Genomic DNA, 20,100 nt, shown 5'->3' with positions numbered 1-20,100 from the left:
AGGCACTAAGAGGTTAATAATTTGCCCAGTGTTACACAGTAAGTGAGGGAGCCAAGATCTGAAACTAGGCTCTCTGGATTCAGAATATGCTCTGGACACAATGCCTTCTGCTATTGGGAGTGAATTTTTAAACACAAGAAAGCAAACTATAAAAGACAATATTGATAAATTTAGATAATTAATATTAAAAACCTAAATTTATTTTAAAAACCACTCTGAAAAGAATGTAAAATCAAGCTCCAAATTGGAAGATATTTTCTTTTCTTTTTTTTTTTTTAAGATTTTATTTATTTATTTGACAGAGAGAGAGGCAGCCAGCGAGAGAAGGAACACAAGCAGGGGGACTGGGAGAGGAAGAAGCAGGCTCCCAGCAGAGGAGCCTGATGTGGGACTCGATCCCAGGACTCTGGGATCACGTCCTGGGCCGAAGGCAGACTGAGCCACCCAGGCGCCCCTGGAAGATATTTTCAAGACACATAATTGACAAAGGATTATCATCTGGAATTCATAAGGGACTTCTACAAATGAAAAGATAAACACCCAAATAGAAAAATGGGCAGAGAAAATCAACAGGAATTTCATAAAAGAAGCAGAAATGGCTCACAAAAATATGAAGTTGTTCTCTCTCTATAGTAATCAAGAAAGTGCAAATTAAAACCACAATAAGATACTATTTCATACCCACTAAATTGGAAACAATTACAAAGTCTGGCAATGCTGAGAGCTGACAGGCTGTGAGCCAACAGGAGCCTCACTGCTGGTGGGGATGCAATTTGCTATAATTTTGGAAAAGAGTTTGGAATCACTTGATAGTGTTGAATATGTGAATATTCTATGATTCAACAATCCTACTCCTACAGACATGCTCTAAAGACAGAGGCAATAAGGCTTATAGTCTCACTGTTTGCATTAGCAAAAACTGGAAACCCCAATGTCCATCAGTAGCAGAGTGGTACGTTGCGGTATATTTATATGATGGGATGTCGTAGGGCTACATGCGTCTACACAGATGGACTTTAGAAACTGAGGAAACAGAAGAAAACATACGGTGCAATGCAATTTACAAATATTTGATGGCAGGCAAAACTGAACAATATATTGTTTATGGATAAATACATATGTGGTAAAGTGTAAAAGTAATAGAATCATTACCATAAAATTAAAGATGTAAGTTACTTCTGGTGAGCAAGGAAAAAGAGTTTCAGGAATGGTTGTTCAGCCAACAACAATGTCTTCCATAGGATCTAATTTGTTTTCCAAATGGATGGCTGGTTCGTTCGTTCGTTCTTTCTTTTTTTTTTTTTTAAGATTTTATTTATTTATTCGACAGAGATAGAGACAGCCAGCGAGAGAGGGAACACAAGCAGGGCGAGTGGGAGAGGAAGAAGCAGGCTCCCAGCGGAGGAGCCTGATGTGGGGCTCGACCCCAGATTGCCGTGATCACGCCCTGAGCCAAAGGCAGATGCCCAACCACTGTGCCACCCAGGCGCCCCTCTTTCTCTTTCTTTCTTTCTTTCTTTCTTTCTTTCTTTCTTTCTTTCTTTCTCTTCTTTTTCTTTTTTTTTTGTCTTGGCCAGTCTTTTCAAAATATTTATAATTTCCTTCTTTTTTTTTAAAAAAAAGATTTTTTTTAAAGTAATCTGTACACCCAACGTAGGACTCAAACTCACAACCTGGAGATCAAGAGTCTCGCACTCCACCAACTGAGCCAGCCAGGTGCCCCTCATTTCCTTCTTATTATAGCTGTTTCCTTTCATACTTTTATCGTATACTAAGTTTCCTTTTATAGTTGGGTCTGTTTCTGGACCTTCTGCTCTTCTGTCCATTCTATTTGTCTATTCCTCCATCCCACACTGTTTTAATTAATGTAATTATGTTTTGATATCTGATGCTGAACATTTGCCATTATTAGTTTCTACATACAGAAAATCGTATTTTCCAGATGTGGCCACAACAGTATTTCTGGTTTCACAGACTATTCCAGAACTTTGCCCCTTCCTCATCAAGAGATGAATCTATTTCCTGTCTCCTTGAAGCTCAGAAAGTCTTTGTAACTATCTCCGTGAATGGAATGTGGTAGAAGATGTGGACTTCTAAGTCTAGGTTAGAATAGATGATACAGTTTCCTCTTTTCTCTCTCTCAGGACACTCACCCTTAGAACCCAGCCACCATGTTGTGAGGAGGCCAAGCAGCCACATGGAAAGGTCATGTGTAGGTCATAGCCCCAGCCCAGGTTGCCGATAACAGCCAGCCTCAATCACTGGGCATGTGAGTGAGTGAGCCATCGGATGATTCTAGCCTCTAGTTTTCAAGCTGCTCCAGCTGACACCGAACAGAGTTCCCTCAGAGCCCTGTCCAAATTACAGATTTGTGAACAAAAACTGTTGCCATTGCTTTAAGCCACTAAGTTTTGAGGTGGTTTGTTACACAGCAGCAGATAACTGGAACACTATACATTTACATTTCCAGGCTAGCTTTAGAAACAGCTTATACGTTTCATAAAAAGTCCTCACCCTTTTGGGGCAACATGTTCTGGTAAGTATCCTCCAGGCCCGTTTCCATGTTCTTACAAACACAAGTCCACCTAACTAGAAGTTTTTGTTCAATTTTTTTTTGAAAATAGGGATTTTATACTATTCTCTTATATATATAACTCTGCAACTTAATTTGTTTACTTAACATAATGTAGTACATATTCCTCTGAATCAGGTAGTGTTTCGAGCAGAGAGTTTGCTAGGCCTTAAAATCAGTAAGTCAGGAGAGGGACTTCTTTTTTTTTTTTTTTTTAGATTTTTTTATTTATTTATGTGACAGAGAGACAGCCAGCGAGAGAGGGAACACAGCAGGCGGAGTGGGAGAGGAAGAAGCAGGCTCATAGCGGAGGAGCCCGATGTGGGACTTGATCCCAGTACGCCGGGATCACGCCCTGAGCCAAAGGCAGACGCTTTAACGACTGCGCCACCCAGGCGCCCCAGGAGAGGGACTTCTAATAGTGTGCCAGAGAATGGCAAGAAGCAGATATTTAGAACATGGAGCCAGGCAATCAAATGCTTGTAAGGCGCAGGAAGGACAGTGATCCTCAGTAATCCCTGAGGTAAATGCAACTACCTGAGGTTGTCCTTAAAGACGGACCCAGTCGCAATGGGTGGGAGGGCTAACTATGCTAAAAGGACCAATGATGGGTGGACACCTTCCAGTACTCTGTCAATCCTTTGTCATGGTGGACCAGAGCTACAGATTTTCTGGGGATGTCCCTGAGCTCAGCAAACTCTCTAGAACTTTCCGGATGGTGTCATAAACCAACTCGTGGAGCTGACCAGGGTGCTAGCAGGACTCCCTAGATGATACGCTAGACTTTGACATGGTAAGCTCAGTTTTGCCATTCATGCTCTTCTAGCCTGGTGCTGGGGTATGGGGTGGAATCTTTGTGCGTACAACAGAGATGGTCCTGTCCGAGTAGGTACGACAGGGATTAGGGAAGATTGGGTCACATACTGCAGGTGGGTGTGGCATCTGGGACAGAAGGGACTCTCTTTGGAGTGTCTGTTTCAGTGGCGTAGGGTCAGAAATAGTGAGATGAAGCCAGGACCAGGATACAGGTGAGTAGCTTTTTTTAAAGTTTTTATTATGAAAAATTTTCAAACATACAAAAGTAGAAAGAAGAATATAATCCCCTGCATACATATACCTATCATCTTGCTTTAAGAATTATTAACATCTCGGGGCGCCTGGGTGGCACAGCGGTTGGGCGTCTGCCTTCGGCTCAGGGCGTGATCCCGGCATTATGGGATCGAGCCCCACATCAGGCTCCTCCGCTATGAGCCTGCTTCTTCCTCTCCCACTCCCCCTGCTTGTGTTCCCTCTCTCACTGGCTGTCTCTGTCTCTGTCGAATAAATAAATAAAATCTTTAAAAAAAAAAAGAATTATTAACATCTCGTCAATCTTGTTTTATCTGCATCCCTCCACTCTCCAACTTATCTGCTCTAGGTCATTTTAATGGAGACACTCATTGTATCAGTACATCTGTATATAATTAAGTATTCATGTAAATACTTGACTATGGCTAAAAAATAAGGACTCTTTTAAACATAGTCCCAATGCCATTATCATACCTAAAAAATAAAACATAGTTTCTTCTTATCATCGAACAGCTACAAATTTCTTCACCTTTCTCAAAAAATGCTATGTTCTGTTATGTTCACATCAGTATCAAGGTCCACACATTGCGTTGCATTTAGTTTCGGTTGATGTGTTTCTTAAATCTTTCTAATCTATACCGTCTCTCTTTCAATTCATTCCTTGAGGAAACAGGTCATTTGCTCTATAGAGTTTCCCACACTTTTCATTTTTATGATTGTATCTTTGTAGTGTTTTTAAACTTTTAAAACTTGTTCTTCTGTCTCCTGTGCTCCCTGTAAACTGACAGTGAGATCTAGAGACTTGGTCAGATTCAGTTTGATTTTTTGGCACGGATACTTCGAGGGGCACATAATGCTCGTCATCTTCCTTCCTGTGGTGCAGATTGGTTAGTGTGTTCAGGTTTTGTCGGTCAGCTCTAACCATCATAAACTTCCATTTTAGTGTTTCATTTAACGGGTTTAGCAGCCACTTATGATCATTGCTTAGGTCCACGTGTCACTAAAGGTTACAAATCAGTGTTATTAAAATTCTATCATTCCTTCTAAAGGTACTAGTTGAAATTCTACAAAAAACTTTTCCCCATCAACTATTTGGTTATCCCAAGGCAAGTTCCTGAGGAAAATCAAGATAAATACTCGATTCCTTCTCTTTGTTCTCCAGTTTTCAGAATAACAAGACAGTTTTCTAGGATCTTTTGAAAGTGATCAGTTAGGGTTTTTCTGTGTGTTTTCATGAGCTCCTGGATTTTATCATAGTTGGCATATTTCAATCTATTTCGATTATCGTTCTTTTTGAAACTCAAATTGTTCTGTCTTTGGCCGGGGAAACTCCTTCAAGTTGAGTTATGTATTATTTTTTTCTTTTGAGATAATTGTGGATTCACATGTAGTTGCAAGAAATAATACACAGAGATCTCATGTACCCTTTACCCGGTTTGTCCTGACGGTAAGCCTTGAATAACCGTAGCACAATGTCAGAACCAGGAAACTGACTGACAGTGATGCAACTCACCAAATTTACTCGGGTTTCACCGGCTTTACATACACTCATTTACGTGTATGTGTATGTATATTTATCATACAATTTTTATCGTATTGGAGATTTGTGTAGCAATCATGACAGTCAAGCTACACAGCAGTTTCATCACGACAAGGACCCTGTGTGTACTCTTTTATAGCCCCCCCCCCGCCCAGTCCCATCCCTAAGCCCTGGCAACCACTAATCTGTTCTCCAATTCCATACTTTTTTCAAAGAAAGATTTTTATTTATTTATTTTAGAGAAGGGGGAGGGACTACCCAAGTAGTCCTCCAAATCTATACTTTTGTTATTTCATGAATGTTATATAAATTGAATCATACTGTATGTAACCTTTTGAGATTGGCTTTTTTTCCACTCAGCATAATTCCCTTGAGATCCATCCAGATTGTTGTGTGTACCAATAGTTAATTCCTCTTTATTGCCGAGTATTATAGTCCATGGTATGGATATAGCAGTTTAACCATTTATCCATGGACAGACATTTGGATGGTTTCCAGTTTGGGGTTATTATGAGTAAAGCTGCTATGAACAACTGTGTACAGGTTTTTGTGTGAACATACGTTTTTCAATTTTCTGGGATGTATGCCCAAAGTTAATTGCTGGGTCATAGAAGAACATGTTTGATCTCTCTCTCTCTCTCTTTTTTTTCTCAAGCCTGAGGTTTGTCTTTTAAGGTAACTTTGCTTACTTTGTCCTCGATGTGGCCTCTTCTGTCTCTCTAGCCGTGTGGTGTGTTCTATCAGCCCCAGTTCCATCTCTTGGGTATTCAGAATGACTTGATAGTTATCTGGTTGTGTTCAAGGGACAAGGCAAGCCTGGGGTCTTCCTACTCTGCTGCCATCTTAGCTCCCCCCGCCCCGCATGTCTGGTTTTTATGAGGAATTGCCAAAGTGTTTTCCAGAGTGGCTATACCATTTTACGTTTCCACCAGCAACGTAGGAATGATCCAGTCTTTACACACTTGCCAACATTTTGTATTATCACTATTTTCTATTTTAGCCATCCTGACAGGTGTGTAGTGGTATCATGTGGTTTCAATTCATATTTCTCTAATGGCTAATGATGTTGATTATCTTTTCACGTGCTTCCTTGACATCTTTATATCCTCTTCGGTGAAATGTCTGTTCATGTGTTTTGCCCATTTTCAAATTCAAATTTTTGTTTTTTTACTGTTGAATTTTGAGAGTTTTGTAGTCTAGATATCAGTCTTTTGCCCTGTCCCTTAGGCACAACCCCTGTAGTCTTCATAGTCTCCTTGCTTTCTGGTATGGTAAGTGTTTGAGGTTCATTTTGTTGAATGGAATTTTAAGCTTTTAGAGATATTTAGAAATGATGTAGAACTTTATGATCCTTTTTCTTTCTGAAGCAGTTTTGTTATTGAAAAGGACAGGGAAGAAATCAAGGAGAGAAACATCTGGCGAGACCCACTAAATCCCAAGGCTCCCTGTGACTCACTCATCCCACACACCTCCTTTCTATTCATTTATTCATTAAAGCACACTAAGTGCTAAGAGGCAAGCCAGGTGCTGGGAGTAAACAGGGAGTTTCAATATAAGGTGACATATGTCCATGCTGAGGTGAAGTACTGGAGGCCCCTACCTGGGGAGTCAGTGAAGGAGGCTTTCCAAAGGATATGATAACCTGGTCCAGATGGCAGGTAAGGCAGGCGGATGGAATTGAGACTAAGGCAGGTAGATCTTTCAAGGAGCATATTTAGAGACCCCAAAGGAAAAAAAGTGTGTTACATTCTTGGGGTGCCCTGGATCTTGGGAGTCCTAGACTCCTCCAATATTTAAAACAAGACACCTTTTTAAAATTAATTAATTAATTAAAACAAGACACCTTTATGGAAGGCAGAGAAGAATGTCGGCTGATACCTGAATGTTGCTTGGTATTGTCTTGGGTAAGGAGTAATGGCATCAATAGAATTACTGCCTAGCTTTTGTCTCTTACGTTCCTGAAACTCCTCTCTCATTGCTTTCATAAAGACCCAGTGCAAGGAAAGGAGACATCTCTGCTTTGAAAGGTCCTAAAGCGCCGTCCAGGTATGGAGATAAGAGTGCCAGGTTGGTCTGCTAGATTGGTTCACCTTGATGTTCCCAGCCCTCCTGCCTGGTCATGCCCCTGCCTTCCAGATGGGCGGTGACAGGCCTAACCTCCTGACAACTCTGTGTTCTCCCAGTACTCTCGCCAGCAGATTGTACCGCCCACGTCAGGGGTCTGGGGTATCCCTCGTGTGCGAAGGGGCATGGGGTGGTGGGTGAGATTTTACGTTCATTAAAAGAAAGCATGGATTTTAAAAATAATAAAGTTTAGGAACACCAATTGACACTCTCTTCTCCCAGGTCTACTTGTGACAACCACCTCCAAAATCTTCACATTCTTTCTGGCCATAAAAGTGAGATTTGGGCACCCTTAGCATCGTGTTGTCATCGCTGGTATGAACGAATCACGCCCCTGGACTGAAGTACCCTTCAGGACTTTCCCATGCAAGATACAAAGGGTCAGCAGAAGGGAAGTCACAGACCCTGTGCCCCCAACGATGAGGTGATCTGAGGAATAGGTTCACCGGTTTATTTCTTGGTCAAGTAATTTCCAAGAGCTCATGTAAAAACAGCCAGTGAGCGGCATGCAACAGTGATCTGTAAATGAACGCACTGCTCAGTGCATTCCAACAGCCTCAGCTCGGCTTTGGTGGGACATTCTGCCAAGAGCTAGGGTTCGAGAGGGAGCAGGGTGAAGCCAGGTCTCTGCAGAAGTGAGGTCTCAGATGTGGAGTGGCTACCAGGGGTGGACTTCAGAGCCAAATGTCAGAGCTGCAGTCACCCCCAGGGTAGCGGAGCTCATGGGCCAGGGCTGGGCCTAGGGGCTCCTTCCCAAAGTCCACGAGGAAGTTGGGGTTCAACTTCAGGCCCCCCTTTATTGTGTCTACATCAATCTGCAGCATCACGGAGCCTTCCCTGGTGGAAACAGGGAGAGGAAAGGAGAGAGGTCAGGGGTAGCCTCCCCTTCCCTCAAGAGTGTGTGATGCAGGGGTGGGTCCTAAGGAAGGAGCAGGGCCTGTAGGGTGAAAGCAGGTGGGGATGCCCAAGGAGTCTTCAGAAAGCCAGATTCTTCTAGGAGAGGAGGGCTAGGGAGGGAAGCCCACGCTGTCTGCTTCTCACCTGATGAGATCAGGGTAAAACTGCTTGTCCCAGGCACTGTATAGCGACGTGGTGACGTATAGACGCTTCCCGTCTAGGCTAAGCTGGATCATCTGAGGACCTCCAGGTACCCGTTTCCCCTTGGGAAAACCAGGGGGATCAGGCCCATGGTAACACATGGGTCCTGGGAGGGGGATCATGGAGTACGCCCCCACCCCATACTTCTCCAGCATGGATCTGAGGGTCCCATGAGCTGGGCTGGGGGCTGCGAGGAGGGGGGTTTCTGCCGGGGTGGGGGGGAGCGGAAGGCAGGTAGATCCTCACCTTGACCACCAGGGGTTCTGGCTGGGATTTTAACTCCTGGTCCTCCAACACCTGCACGGGCCCTCCCTTAACAATGCTGCCCCCAAGGAAGAGCTGGGTGGGGAGATATGAGCAGAAACGAGGACAATGGTGGGAGGGGAGGACATTGCAGGAAGAGCAGCTTGCCTCACGTTCCCCACCTATAGCCATGGCTCCCCGCAGTCCTGGGCTGCACCGTCCCTCAGCCTCCATTTTTGCTGTTCCCGCACCTCCCTTATCATCCCCCAGCCACTTCATACCCTCTCCCTCGCCCCCGACTTCTTCTTCCTCCCTCCTTCTCGCTCCCCATTCTGTTAGCACCTCACCTGTCCCGTGAGGCGGGGCCTGTGTGGGTCAGAGACGTCATACTGCCGCAGGTCCCCGTGCAGCCAGTTGCTGAAGTAGAGGAAGCGGTCATCCAGAGACAGCAGGATGTCTGTGATCAGGCCTGGGGTGGGGTGTGGTTCAGAGGTTTAGGGACTCTTGTTCCCCCGGCCAGGAGTCCCCTTCTGATTCCCACCCTCCCCTGGGCACTCACTTGGCATTTCGGGCAGCAGCCAGCCCTTCACTTTCTTGGGGGGCACCTGGATCACCTTCTCCACTGACCAAGAACCTCCCTGTATTGGTAGGTGGGAGGGGAGGTTAGGAGGCACAGAGGTGAGCTTGTGAGACTGGGGGGGCTGGGGCTGGGTACGCAAGCCCCTTCAGGGGCTTAAGTTCCCAGCACCTGGCACAGTGCCTACCGTAGAAGCTCACGAATATTTTTTGAATGAGTAAATGGGAACTTAGGGTTTAGGAGAGACGAGAGATAGAGCAAGCGGCCTTGGATTTTGTTCCTAGCAGAGCCGAGCAGAGGGGCGTGGGTCACCCCCAGAGAGAGGGCGTCTCACGGCTCTGGAGGCCTGGGAATGCTGGGAGGAGAGGGCCAAGCGACACACGGCACCTGATTCTTGTAGAAGTGCTGGATGGTGGAGCTGAGGGCACAGCCCACAAAGCCCTGGGCCGTGTCTGGGTCGTGCAGGAAGCGGACCTCCAGGGGGATGAGCCCATCCTGCAGCGGCAGGGTCTGCACGATCTCGTGGCGCTGCCAGTCCCACACGTGTATGTGGCTTCCATACAGCCCTGGGGCGGGGACGGGGCCAGAGAATGGGCTCAGGATCAGGGCAGCGGAGGGAGAGCAAAAGCTAGGGCACAGCCCAGGGCAAAATGCTGAAAATCCGGTTGGAGGGATTAGAAAGGCGCTTGGGCATGTCAGAGGCCCCGGCACAATCCTATACCATCACCCCAGGAGCCGGTTCACAGGAGGGAGTAAGAGGCTCGGAGAGGGGTTTCAAGCAGAAAAGAGTGACGCGTGCGCCCAGGCTCCTGCTGGCCCGCGGGGGGCTCTCACCGGCTTCTACGTCAGCGGGGTTGAAGCCATCTCGAAAGACATTGGGAGCCGCCCATTCAGTGCTGATCATGACATTGTGTCGAGGCTGGTACCAGAAGTCATAGCCCAAAGGTGCAGCTCCCCCAGGCTGTTCCCACGTCCCCTTCACCTCGAACGTCTCTCCATCCAGCAGCACGAAACCCCCTGAGCAGGGAAGGAAGGGAAGTGGCAGGTAGAGGCAAGAGAGATGCTTCCCTCACCCAGCCCTCACCCCCAGGCGTGTCCAAGAGGCTCCGAGTCCACTGCCTAGTGCCCCTTCCTCCCACTGGGTTTGCCAGCTCCTTTGACTCAGGTGTCCAAAGGGTCCCATCGAGAGGACCGGGTGGGAAGTGGGGACTCACTCTGGTGCCCCTACCACCATCAATTTCATCCCTGTCCTCTCTAGACCATAGGGGAAATTTTCTGTCCCTTTGAGCCAAAAGCCTGGGACTCAGCACCCCGTGCTTCTCTTGCCCAGCCTTCCAGTCTCTGTGGGGTTCCTCCCAGAGTCTAGGCTCCATTCTGGTCACTACGGTTTTTTTTTTTTGTTGTTGTTGTTGTTGTTTTTTAAGAGCAGACAAATTATATTTACTTCTCATTCCACATGAATGCCCAACAGGTTTTCCCTTGCTTGGTATGTTATAATGCCAGACAATTCTTTATAAATACAACTAGATGTCAACTCTGAAGTGTTATTAAGTCTAGGAGTGTCACGTTCCTCCTATCTCTGAGAAAAAGGAGCTGATATTTGCTGCTAGCCGTCAGATGGAGGGCACTGACAAAATGGGTAAGGTTCAGAGGGAAAGGCATCCCCAGATTCTGGGTCCGGATTCCTGGGTTTGAGTTCCACCCCTACAACTCAGTAGCTGTGTCTTAGGGTAAGGTGTTTATCAGTCTGTGCCCTGCTTTCTCCTCTGGAAACCAGAGATCCTGGTAGCAGCTGCCTCAGAGGCTGCATCTGGCACCTAGTAGACATTTCGTGTCAGTCCTGATCATACCATAAATGAGAGAGCAAATGTGAAAATTACGGATCCCCAGGACTGTGAGACTTGCTCCTGAATTCATAAAGGTGGACATCAAATGTGTGCCTTTTCTGGGCTGTGTCTGGGCTCACATTCCCCATGGCAACTGTTCTGACTATAACTTCTAAGTGAATTCATCAGTCAGGCTTCATCTTCACAGAAATAATTGAAACAACTGAAGTTAATTGACTATGGTTTAAATTTTGGATGAGTCCCAGCCCTCTGGTTCTCCCTGGAAGGTCATTCTATCCCTCCCCCAGCTTGGGATCTGTTTCCCCCACAGATGTGCCTACAGTGCCAGCAGGTACCTTTGCCATTGCCCTTGGGGTCTCCCAGGGTGCTGACCATCACCTCCCCACTAGCCAGGCAGTGGCTGGTGTGGACGTAGCCCAGGCCACACTTGGCATGGATGTCCTCAGCCTCAATGACCTGGAGAGGGGTAAGGAATGGCATCAGGATCTCACAGGGCTGGGGGACCCTCCCACAACTCCCCCACTCCCCTACTTCCCCTACTCCTATCTGCTGACCCCGCCTTCTTCCCTTCAAGACATGGACACGACTTTCCCAGGGGGAATATGGCAGACGCAGTCCGGCAGCTTCTGCAGCGCGGCAAGGCAGAGCCGGAGCGACTGCTAACCCCGCGGGCAGGAAGCACCGCCTTCTCTCCCCTGTCCCATAGCCCTGCGAGACCAGACGCTTCTCCTGGCCCGGGCCCTTGCCAGCCTGAACTCTGTATCACCGGCAGCCCGCCGTGAGGGCCTGACACAGAGTTGGTCAACAACAAGTGGGAAGGAAGGATTGGCGGCTCCTGCCTGAGGGAGGGAAAAAACAAAAACAAAACCCCAGAAAGCTACTCCCACCCGTCCGTCGCCCACCCCCAGGGTCTCTGACCCACAGAGGCAGGGCACAGGCCTTGTGTAGCTTCGGGGCCCGGGGATCGGAGCCCACATCCACCACGTAGATACGGGAGGACATGAGGCAGGGCAGCACCAGCTTGTTGCGCGACTTGGTGCTGTCCCCGAAGCAGCTGCTGCAGGCGTTCCATCCCGAGTGATGCAGCTCGTCCTTCAGGTGGGGCATGGGCAGCCGGTGGATGACCTAGGACGGGGCGGGGGGCGCTCAGCCAGGCCACCCTCGGTGATCCCTGGACCCACCTGGGCTGGCAGTACAGCACAGGCTGGCATTCATCACTGCGCTGGACCTCAGGGGTGCCCTTGGGACCTCAGGGGTGCCCTTGGGCAGTGAACACACTCTACAGTCATACCCCGAGGAGGGGGAAGAAGGCTGGAGCTGGGGAAGGGCATCGCTGGGGCCAGGGCCGGAGGAAGGGTCTCAGGGTACTCCAGTGCCCGAGCTCCCCCTCACCTGGCAATACTGGGGAGACTTGGGGTCAATGTCCACAGTGGCCAGATAATCCGGGGCCTCAATGCCAGTGTTTCGGTAAATACAGGGCAGGTAGACAATCTCCTCCCTGGGTCCTAAAGGGTAGCAAGCAGTTAGTGGGGATGGTGGGGTGGACTGGAATGCCAGGGGCGGCTCTGGGTGGGCCGGAGGCTGAGGTCCCAGGTGTCCCACCCCCAGTAGCGGTGGGATCAGTAGAGGTGCTGGCCTGTGGAATTCCTTTCCAGGGGCATGGGCTCTCCGACGTTGCACACTGACCTTTCATGGCCTCCAGAGGGGTAGGGTAGCCGGGTCCACACTTCCCACATTTCGTAGCTATGGAAACAGTGGGGCACGTTGGCCAGACCACTCTCTGGAGGGCGAAGGCTCCTTCCCCACGTGCCACCACACACACCCTGCCACGGGCCAAGGCAGACACGCCGTCCCAGGTCCTGTGTTAACTCCAGGCCCATCGCTGCCACCCATCTCCCCGCCCCTCAAAGCTTTGCTGAGTGTGTGCCTGTGGCAGAAAGAGCTGGACCTGAAGATGGACAGACACGCAAGCAGGACCCAGGGGAGGGCAGGAGAAGGGTGAGCACGGCAGCAGCTGGATGGTACAGCGGTGACGACATCGACGGCACCCCAGTCCCAGCTGCTCCCTGACTAGCCTTGGGAGCTTCGGCAAGTTACGGAACCCCCATCGGTAAACAGCAGGCAGTGAGAACACCACAGCGGGCTTTTAGGAGAGGCCAACGGGGAGAGGCCGTCCAGTGCGCAGCGCGCACCTGCCCGGAGCCGGTCCTCCCTGGCGGCCCCTCCGCTCGCGGGGGCGGGACCTGCTCGGCTCCGTCACGGCACCTGTATCTCCACCAGGGCCTGGGGCACTTCCTGTTTTTCTCCGCTCTGGGTCCTGACCCCAGGCTGCTGGCCAGAACCAGGATGACTTAGCAGAAGGTCTGGTGAGGGACAGGAGGCTGCAGTTCGAGGCCAGAGGGCTGTTACCACTTGGATGTCCTTAGACAGGTTTCTACCTCTCCCCGAGCCCCACTTCCTTTATCTGTGTTTGGTCTGCCTCTGGAGGGCTCAGAGGCCCACTTCCCAGAGCTGTAAGCTGTGGCCTTCCTTGTCCCCAAAGTCTGGCAAGAGGAGCCACAGGGATCTACGGGACCGAAGTCAGCTGCTGAGAAGAGGGCCGCCAGGCCCGGGCCTCAGGCATCAGGGGTTGGGGTCTGACCAGGAGGAAGAGCTGAGGAATGGCACAGAGGGAGCTGCAGGCTGAAAGAAATCCCGGAGTGGAGATCACAGGACCAGGTGCTGCCTCCCGGCCCTGGCCCGCGGCCAGTCTGGCCACTGCCCTGACAGCTGGAGGGCTGCGAGTGGGGAGGAAGCAGGAGCTGGAGTAGAGCCTCCCCTGGTGCCTGGGCTCAGGCCCTCAGGCAGGAAACCAGGTCCCCTCCTCGTGGCAGCCAAGCGACTTAGGAGGCCAGGAGGCGTCAACAGGGTTTTTGAGTGCAGAAACCTGGTTTCAAGCTCCTGATCTGGTATCTGCTCTCTTCACTTTCTCCTTTTCTTGGCTAAAAGGGGGTAATAATATCTTACCTTCTTTTCTAGGTGACTCTGAAGGTCAAATGAGCCAATGTATTCAGAAGTACTTTTGTAAAGGAGAAGTGCTGTATAAATACGGTAGGGCTGTGCCAGTGGGGGACAGAAATCCCAGGCAGTGGCTGGTGGCCAGAGAGAGGGCTGGGGTGGATGGCGCAGGGTGAGAGGTCCAGACCAAAGGAATTAAGGAGACTTGTGCCAGGGCTTGGCACAGGAGGCAAGAGGGAGAGGAAGGAGGTTGCTGGACACAGAACAGAAGGAGATTCAAAACTCCAGGACATCAAGACAGAGACACAAAACCCGCCAAGCTGACCAGAGTCGGAGAGAAAGTGTGAGGGAGGTGTTGCCGGCTGTATCATCTTCTCCTCCCCAACCCACCCCCAGCGTTTCTTAGAGGCGGTCAGGCCCTGTGTAACCCCAGGCCCCCAGGAGCATCAGTGTTCTTGCAGGGGAACACCCTCCCTGTCTTAAGCATCTCAAGCAAGATCTCTGAACAGCGTTGGGTTTGAGATGAACCCAGGGGAAGCTCACTGGGTTTTCCCAGCGTCAGGCTGGCTGCTAGGTATTCTGCCAGTCCAGGGAAGAGCCAGATGCAAGGGGGCAAGGACCTCAAGACTCCCAAGCAGACCCAAACTTCTCCTCAGCCTGACATCCAGGAGCCCAAGGATGGGGGGTAGGGGGACTTCTGGGACTGGGAGGGTGGGAGACACTGGAACAGGGCCCCAGTGAGAGTGTGTGGGCTCTGGTTCCCTTTCAGAGCCGTCAGGGGTTCAGGGTGGCTAGAGAGTGATCTGGCCCCAAAGGCCTGGGTTTCCTACTTCCTGAAGTAAAAATCTGGCCCAGGGCTGGAATCAGGATTATCTTTCACCTATGGTGACAGCCAGGGACAAGAGGTTCTCCTTACGTATTCCCCCGCCCCTACAGATTTTCCCAGCTGCAGAAAGGCCCCTGGCTCTAGGCTGCAGCTGGGGAGCCAGGTGGGGATCCAGGGCCACCCATCCCAACAGTCCCATTACCCTCCTCTCCTTGCAGCTCTAGAAACTTTGGCTGAACTGGGAAATGCAGGGGTGGGGGTGGGGACGGTAGAGCAGAGTTCAGCACCCCCTCCCTTAACCAGCTTCCCGCACCCAGCTTTTCTGTCACTTTCTATATTGCGGGCCAGATGTTGGTGGCACTTGGTTGTCAGAAGGCCCCTTCCTTACCCATGCTGCTTGTTGGTAAGCTTTGATCCTGACCGGCCTGCCAGGAGTGAGCAGAGACAGAGGCTGCGCTGGTGTCGAAGGAGGCGGTGCTGGGAAGGGGCAAAGGGAAGGAATTTATACAACCAACTGGGGGCGGGGTGGAACAGGAGGAGGGCCTGGGCTGCAGCCCAGAGTGAAAGAGTGAAAGACCAAGGGCAGCTGGCCAGGACGCTCTCCAATGGCCCGGGAGGCTGGTGTTTGAGTTACTGTGTGTGTGTGTGTGTGCGCGCGCGCGCGTGCATATGCAGATATGTGGTGTGCCTGTGCACGCATCTCTTTTGTGGGTGCCTGGGCAGATGTGACTTGTGGGTCTGCGTCTGCGCATGGTCTTGTATGCCTGTGCATTGCCTCTGTGTGTGTGTGTGTGTGTGTGTGTGTGTGTGTGTGAATATGTGCCAGTGTGAGTATTTCTGTGTATCTGGACTTGGGCACATCTGTGTGTACTTAGGTGAGCTTGTGTCGGCCAGAGTGTTTCTGTCTGTGTGGGCCTGTGCATAGGTGCCCGTGTGTGTGAGCGTGCGTGAGTGTGCGTGTCGGTGTGAGTACATGCGTGCACGTGTCCCTGCCTCTAAAGCCTTTTCTCTGTACTTGGATCTGTTTCTTGCCATTGAGGGGCACCCAGGGCTGTGGCCCATTTGCTCCTATCCATAGCCAGGGTCAGCTCTTTCCTAAAATTACCGTCTCATTCCAGACATCCGTGCTCCAAAGGGCACAACCCAACCCCCAGCTGCTCACCCCTATCTTCCTGCCACAGCTGGCCCGACAGGAGCCAGGGTTTAGTATATCCAGGTTTCACTTTCTCCAGACTCATGTATTCCCCTTGCGCTTTGAAGCGGAAGGGAAGTTGGCAGTGCCCGTCACCACTTTCTATTACCCTCATAAATCTCGGGAGGCGGAAGTGGAGTTCCCCCCCATCCCTCCGCTTGGTACCTCAACAGCTCCCCAGGCGGATAGCAGGGCCCCAGGGGAGCCCACCGTGGTGCTGCTGTCCCTCAGTGGCCTGTGATGAGTCATAAAACTCTCAGGGTCTCCAACTGTCCAGGAAAGAAGGAAGCCTCCGCTAGAGGATTCGGTGCTGGCCAGGCCTGCTGAGCCTGCTAGGACAGTGTCCTACGGACAAGTTATGGCCTCCGGGCAAACGGCAACTGCTCGCTGAGGAACCAAGGGAGGGTTGAAGCCTGATCTGTTAGTTCTCTCTGGAGCTGCCTGCATCCAGAGAAGCCCGGGTTTGAAGGGCTGGACAAGCGAAGCCACCCCAATAGTCCTTCGTCTTGAAGCCGAGGGGCCCTCTTCCTGAAAGCTGGCTGCCTGACAAGGGTACCCTTTGCCCCACTCTTCTAGGAACTTGCTGACTCCGGGTCTACTGAGCCACTTTCATCTCCTTGGATGAAAGCTGTGGGGCAAAGTTTTTATTGGATAGTGAAAGGCACAAAGTTTGGTCTTGAGACTGCCAGCGGAAAGATCCATGGACTTCCCAAACTGGAGTGGAAGGAAGGAGAACAAACCCGGGCTGCCGTCCGCTGGGCGTCTGTTCTCCTGGTTCCCATGGGTGAGGGAGCCCACACAGGAGATGCTCCGTGGCTGCCCGTGGCAGGGAGCCTCCCTTACCCCCTTGGCCCCAGGACCCCTCAAGCTCTCCCGGCTTCTCCCTGCATCTGCATCGTCACCACCGCACCACTGGCCAGGCATGAGCCACGGTCAGCCGTGTGGGTGCCGCTGGCCCCCAGCGCCTGGCCCGTCATGGCTGCTTCTTCGCTTCTGCTAGCTTCCTCGTCCGTTGGCTACCTCCACTTACCCTGCCTTCAGCCTGTCCCTCTGGCCTCTTCCTCCTCCTCCTGAGGTCTCATCTCATACCTCCTCTGCTTTCCTGCTCTGGGACTTGAAGTAGGCCACCGACCAAGATCTGAAAGAGAAAGAAGGCCCATCCTCACCCTCTCATCAAAAGTCCTTGAGTCATTACCTCCAAAGAGGCTGTGTTTTTGCTTGTCCTAGACAAGAATTGCAAAGCACTGTTCCGTCCCGGACTGCCAGCTCCCCCGTGCCCCAACCTCGGACCTGGCGTGCTCGGCAGCTCCTGCATGGCACCCTGGCCTCTACCTAGTGCTTTCTCCCAGAATGCTTCCTCCAGACCTGCAGGGTGCGTGGGAAAAGCCCAAATTAGGGCTGCAGGTGGAGGCAGTCCAGGGAGAGGGCTCAGGAGGGTAATAGAGGTGTCCATGGCCCCTGGTGTCTTTGCTCCTATCGTGGGCCACCCCAGTCAGTCCTTGTGGCCTGAGCATTCCAAATGTTGCTTCTCGGGAACTTAAGGCCTCCCTTCTCTATTGGATCTGCCCTTCCCTAGCCAACCAGAGTCCAACCAGAGTGGGCTGACTCCCAGATTCACACAAAGGGATGTGGGGAGAGCCCTGAGCTTCCTGCGCTGGACTGTCCCTGGGGACGGTGGGACCTTAGCCCAGGTCTGTTGGTCCCAGGAGGCTGTACACTACCCTGATACTGGGCAGAGCCACTGCAAAGAAGGGTGGGTGCGGCCCAGGCTCCTTCCTGCTCTTTCAAGCTCTAGAAAAGCACAGTAAATACTAGAGGAGGTCGGTTATCAGGCTGGCTGCCCAACAGCCAGGCGGTTATGTAACTGCTGCCTGAACTTTGGCTCTGCTCCATCGCCCCAGACAGGAAATGGGTTCTTGTGGCCTTGGGGGCACGGAGCCCCGCTGTGTGTCCTGCCTTTGCCTTCCAGCCTCAGCCAGACTTCTCTGGACCTCTTTAAACTGCTCCTGAGACTACCATTTGGCAAGATGGGGAAGTGAGGAAAGAAGGGTTAAACCCAGAGAAGGGAAGGAAGAGGAGATGAGGAAGCTGGAATCTCCAAGAAGAAAAATGTTAAAAAATGTTAAAAAGAAAAAGAAAAGTGTTGTCCTTTATCTCTAGCAAAATAAAAGTGACAGGGAAGCAATCAAAGACCAGCCAAGGGAGTGATATTAGAGAGAAAGCAGAACTAACCTGTATGAACCGCCTGGTCACACGCACCCTTGCACACGTGCGCCCCACTTAACCCCTGCCACGCTCCAATCTTTTAGGTAAATCATCCTCCTTTTACTTAGGAAGAAGCTGAGGCTCAGAAGGGGCCAAGGCACCTTGGAGACGCAGACCAGGATTCTCACCTAGGTTCCTCCGACTCACGGTTTTTCTAATTACTCTGGGGCCATTTTGTGTTTTGTTTGGCTCTGGCTTTGGCAGGGGTGAGGAGCGGGGAGGGCAGTGGGGAGGCAGCGGGGAGACAGAAGCACCAAAAGGAATTTGGAAAGCTGGGGTGTTTTGTCTCTGGGGAGTCTCAGAGGCTCTTTCTTGGGAATGGGGAGAGTGGTGAGGAAGCAGGCATCTCCTGGACTGAGCAGTGAGGTCTTCATGGTGGGAAGGGAGCGGGGGTGCCCTGCCCCCATGCTATAGGAAAGACACTACAGCCAAGTATACCGATGGTTACCTTTGGAAAGAGGCAATGGACGGAAGGGGCTAATTTTCCAGTTTTCCTTTATGCACTTGCCTATTTTAAAAAATAAGCATGTATTACTTTTGTAATCAAAACCCCAAATAAAGGTATTAATTTTTTTGTTGTCGTTTTTGGCCTGCCTGCCCTCTCCTTGGGGAGACACGCATGTGCGTGGTCATTCATTTATTCATTCATTCTCGCATTCCACATTTCTGGAGCACCTGTTTCGGTAGACAAAGTGGGGAACGAGGCAAAGTTTCTGCCTTCCTGGAGATGACGTGCTGAGGGAGCTGGCCGATAATCAAGGAACATATAAACCAGTCACTCAGTGGCCGATAAGTGCTACGAAGGACACGGGATACTGCGGGTGGCCGAGAGCCGACCGGGATTAGGCAGGGGCATCTGGTGGTCTGGTCTGTACACGGACGGGTTTGCGCGAAAACGAGCAGCACGACACCTCATGCGAGGGGCCCGTGGTGCCCACAGCCGCAGCCTGGGGAGGCCTGAAGCAGGACTGGCTGGACAGGTTGAGGTTTTTACCAGCTAAGCAGAGTTTCTGAGCCTGCTCATGCCTCCTTGTTCTGCTAGACCGACTCCACGCCCTCCGCAGAAGGGAGTAGCGCTTATGGAGGACCTGTTACCAGGCGGGACTGGCGCCAGGCCGCCGGCTCGCAGGCAGTCAGCTCAGATACTGCCCACAGCAAACCTGGGCAGGCAAACAGCTTTTTCTTCATCTCACATCAGAGGAAAGAGCGTTTTACGAATCCCACCAGCTGCTCACACTTATTTCCCAGCACCTCCCCGTCTCTGCGCAATGCTGAGTTCAAAGCCTGCCACCCCAACAGCAAAGCTCAGAAAAGGGCGGGGGAGGGAGCCCTCTGCCAGGGCTTCCGACAAGGGGCATGATTTGGGAGGCGTTTGGAGGGCTTCCTGTCCACCCCCCATCGGCTCAAAAATGTCCTCCCTTCCTGACCACCATGGATGCTGGAAACTTCGCCACTTAGTGTATTTCTTGGGGACGGGCGGCCTCTTCTTAACTTGCCACTGCAGGGGTTCCCCCTGAGCTGTTAAGTGTGACTCAGTTTTATCAGAAGCCTACTTCTGATGATAAGAGCAAGGGAGACACTGAGGAGAGGGAAGGGCTTGAAAAGCATTTGTTCCCCCATCTCTGGAGACGGAAGAAAAGAATAGAGAGTGAGAGAGGGAGAACTTTTTCTGTATCTCTCTCCCTCAGTGGAAAATTTCCATATATACAAAAATAGAGAGAATAGTATAATGAGCCTGCAGGTCCGCCACC

At 50.9% G+C, this 20,100-nt stretch overlaps 1 protein-coding gene across 3 annotated transcripts; it reads right to left on the bottom strand.

Moving 5' to 3' along the window:
- Positions 1 to 7,741: 7,741 nt before the first annotated feature.
- SELENBP1 (selenium binding protein 1) lies at positions 7,742 to 16,286 on the bottom strand. Of its 3 annotated transcripts, XM_008695658.2 has the most exons (13): positions 16,250 to 16,286; positions 15,281 to 15,369; positions 12,756 to 12,812; positions 12,462 to 12,574; positions 11,988 to 12,194; positions 11,405 to 11,525; positions 10,057 to 10,239; positions 9,610 to 9,788; positions 9,205 to 9,283; positions 8,993 to 9,114; positions 8,649 to 8,741; positions 8,346 to 8,464; positions 7,742 to 8,141 (listed from the first exon to the last, which is right to left on the bottom strand). In XM_008695658.2, exons 2-13 carry the CDS (start codon positions 15,282 to 15,284, stop codon positions 7,979 to 7,981), a joined length of 1,440 nt encoding a protein of 479 aa, XP_008693880.1. In that variant the 5' UTR covers positions 15,285 to 15,369; positions 16,250 to 16,286; the 3' UTR covers positions 7,742 to 7,978. The 3 variants fall into 3 exon arrangements, with proteins under 3 accessions (XP_008693880.1, XP_008693881.1, XP_008693882.1); XM_008695659.2 differs by lacking the exon at positions 16,250 to 16,286 and having other exon boundaries at positions 12,009 to 12,194; XM_008695660.2 differs by lacking the exons at positions 12,756 to 12,812; positions 15,281 to 15,369; positions 16,250 to 16,286 and having other exon boundaries at positions 11,992 to 12,194.
- Between the last annotated feature and the right edge of the window lie 3,814 nt (positions 16,287 to 20,100).

This window comes from Ursus maritimus, unplaced genomic scaffold, assembly GCF_017311325.1.
Source record: "Ursus maritimus isolate PB19 unplaced genomic scaffold, ASM1731132v1 scaffold_12, whole genome shotgun sequence".
In the NCBI taxonomy this organism is placed as follows: Eukaryota; Metazoa; Chordata; class Mammalia; order Carnivora; family Ursidae; genus Ursus; species Ursus maritimus.
This window is presented reverse-complemented; position numbering and strand designations above follow the sequence as displayed.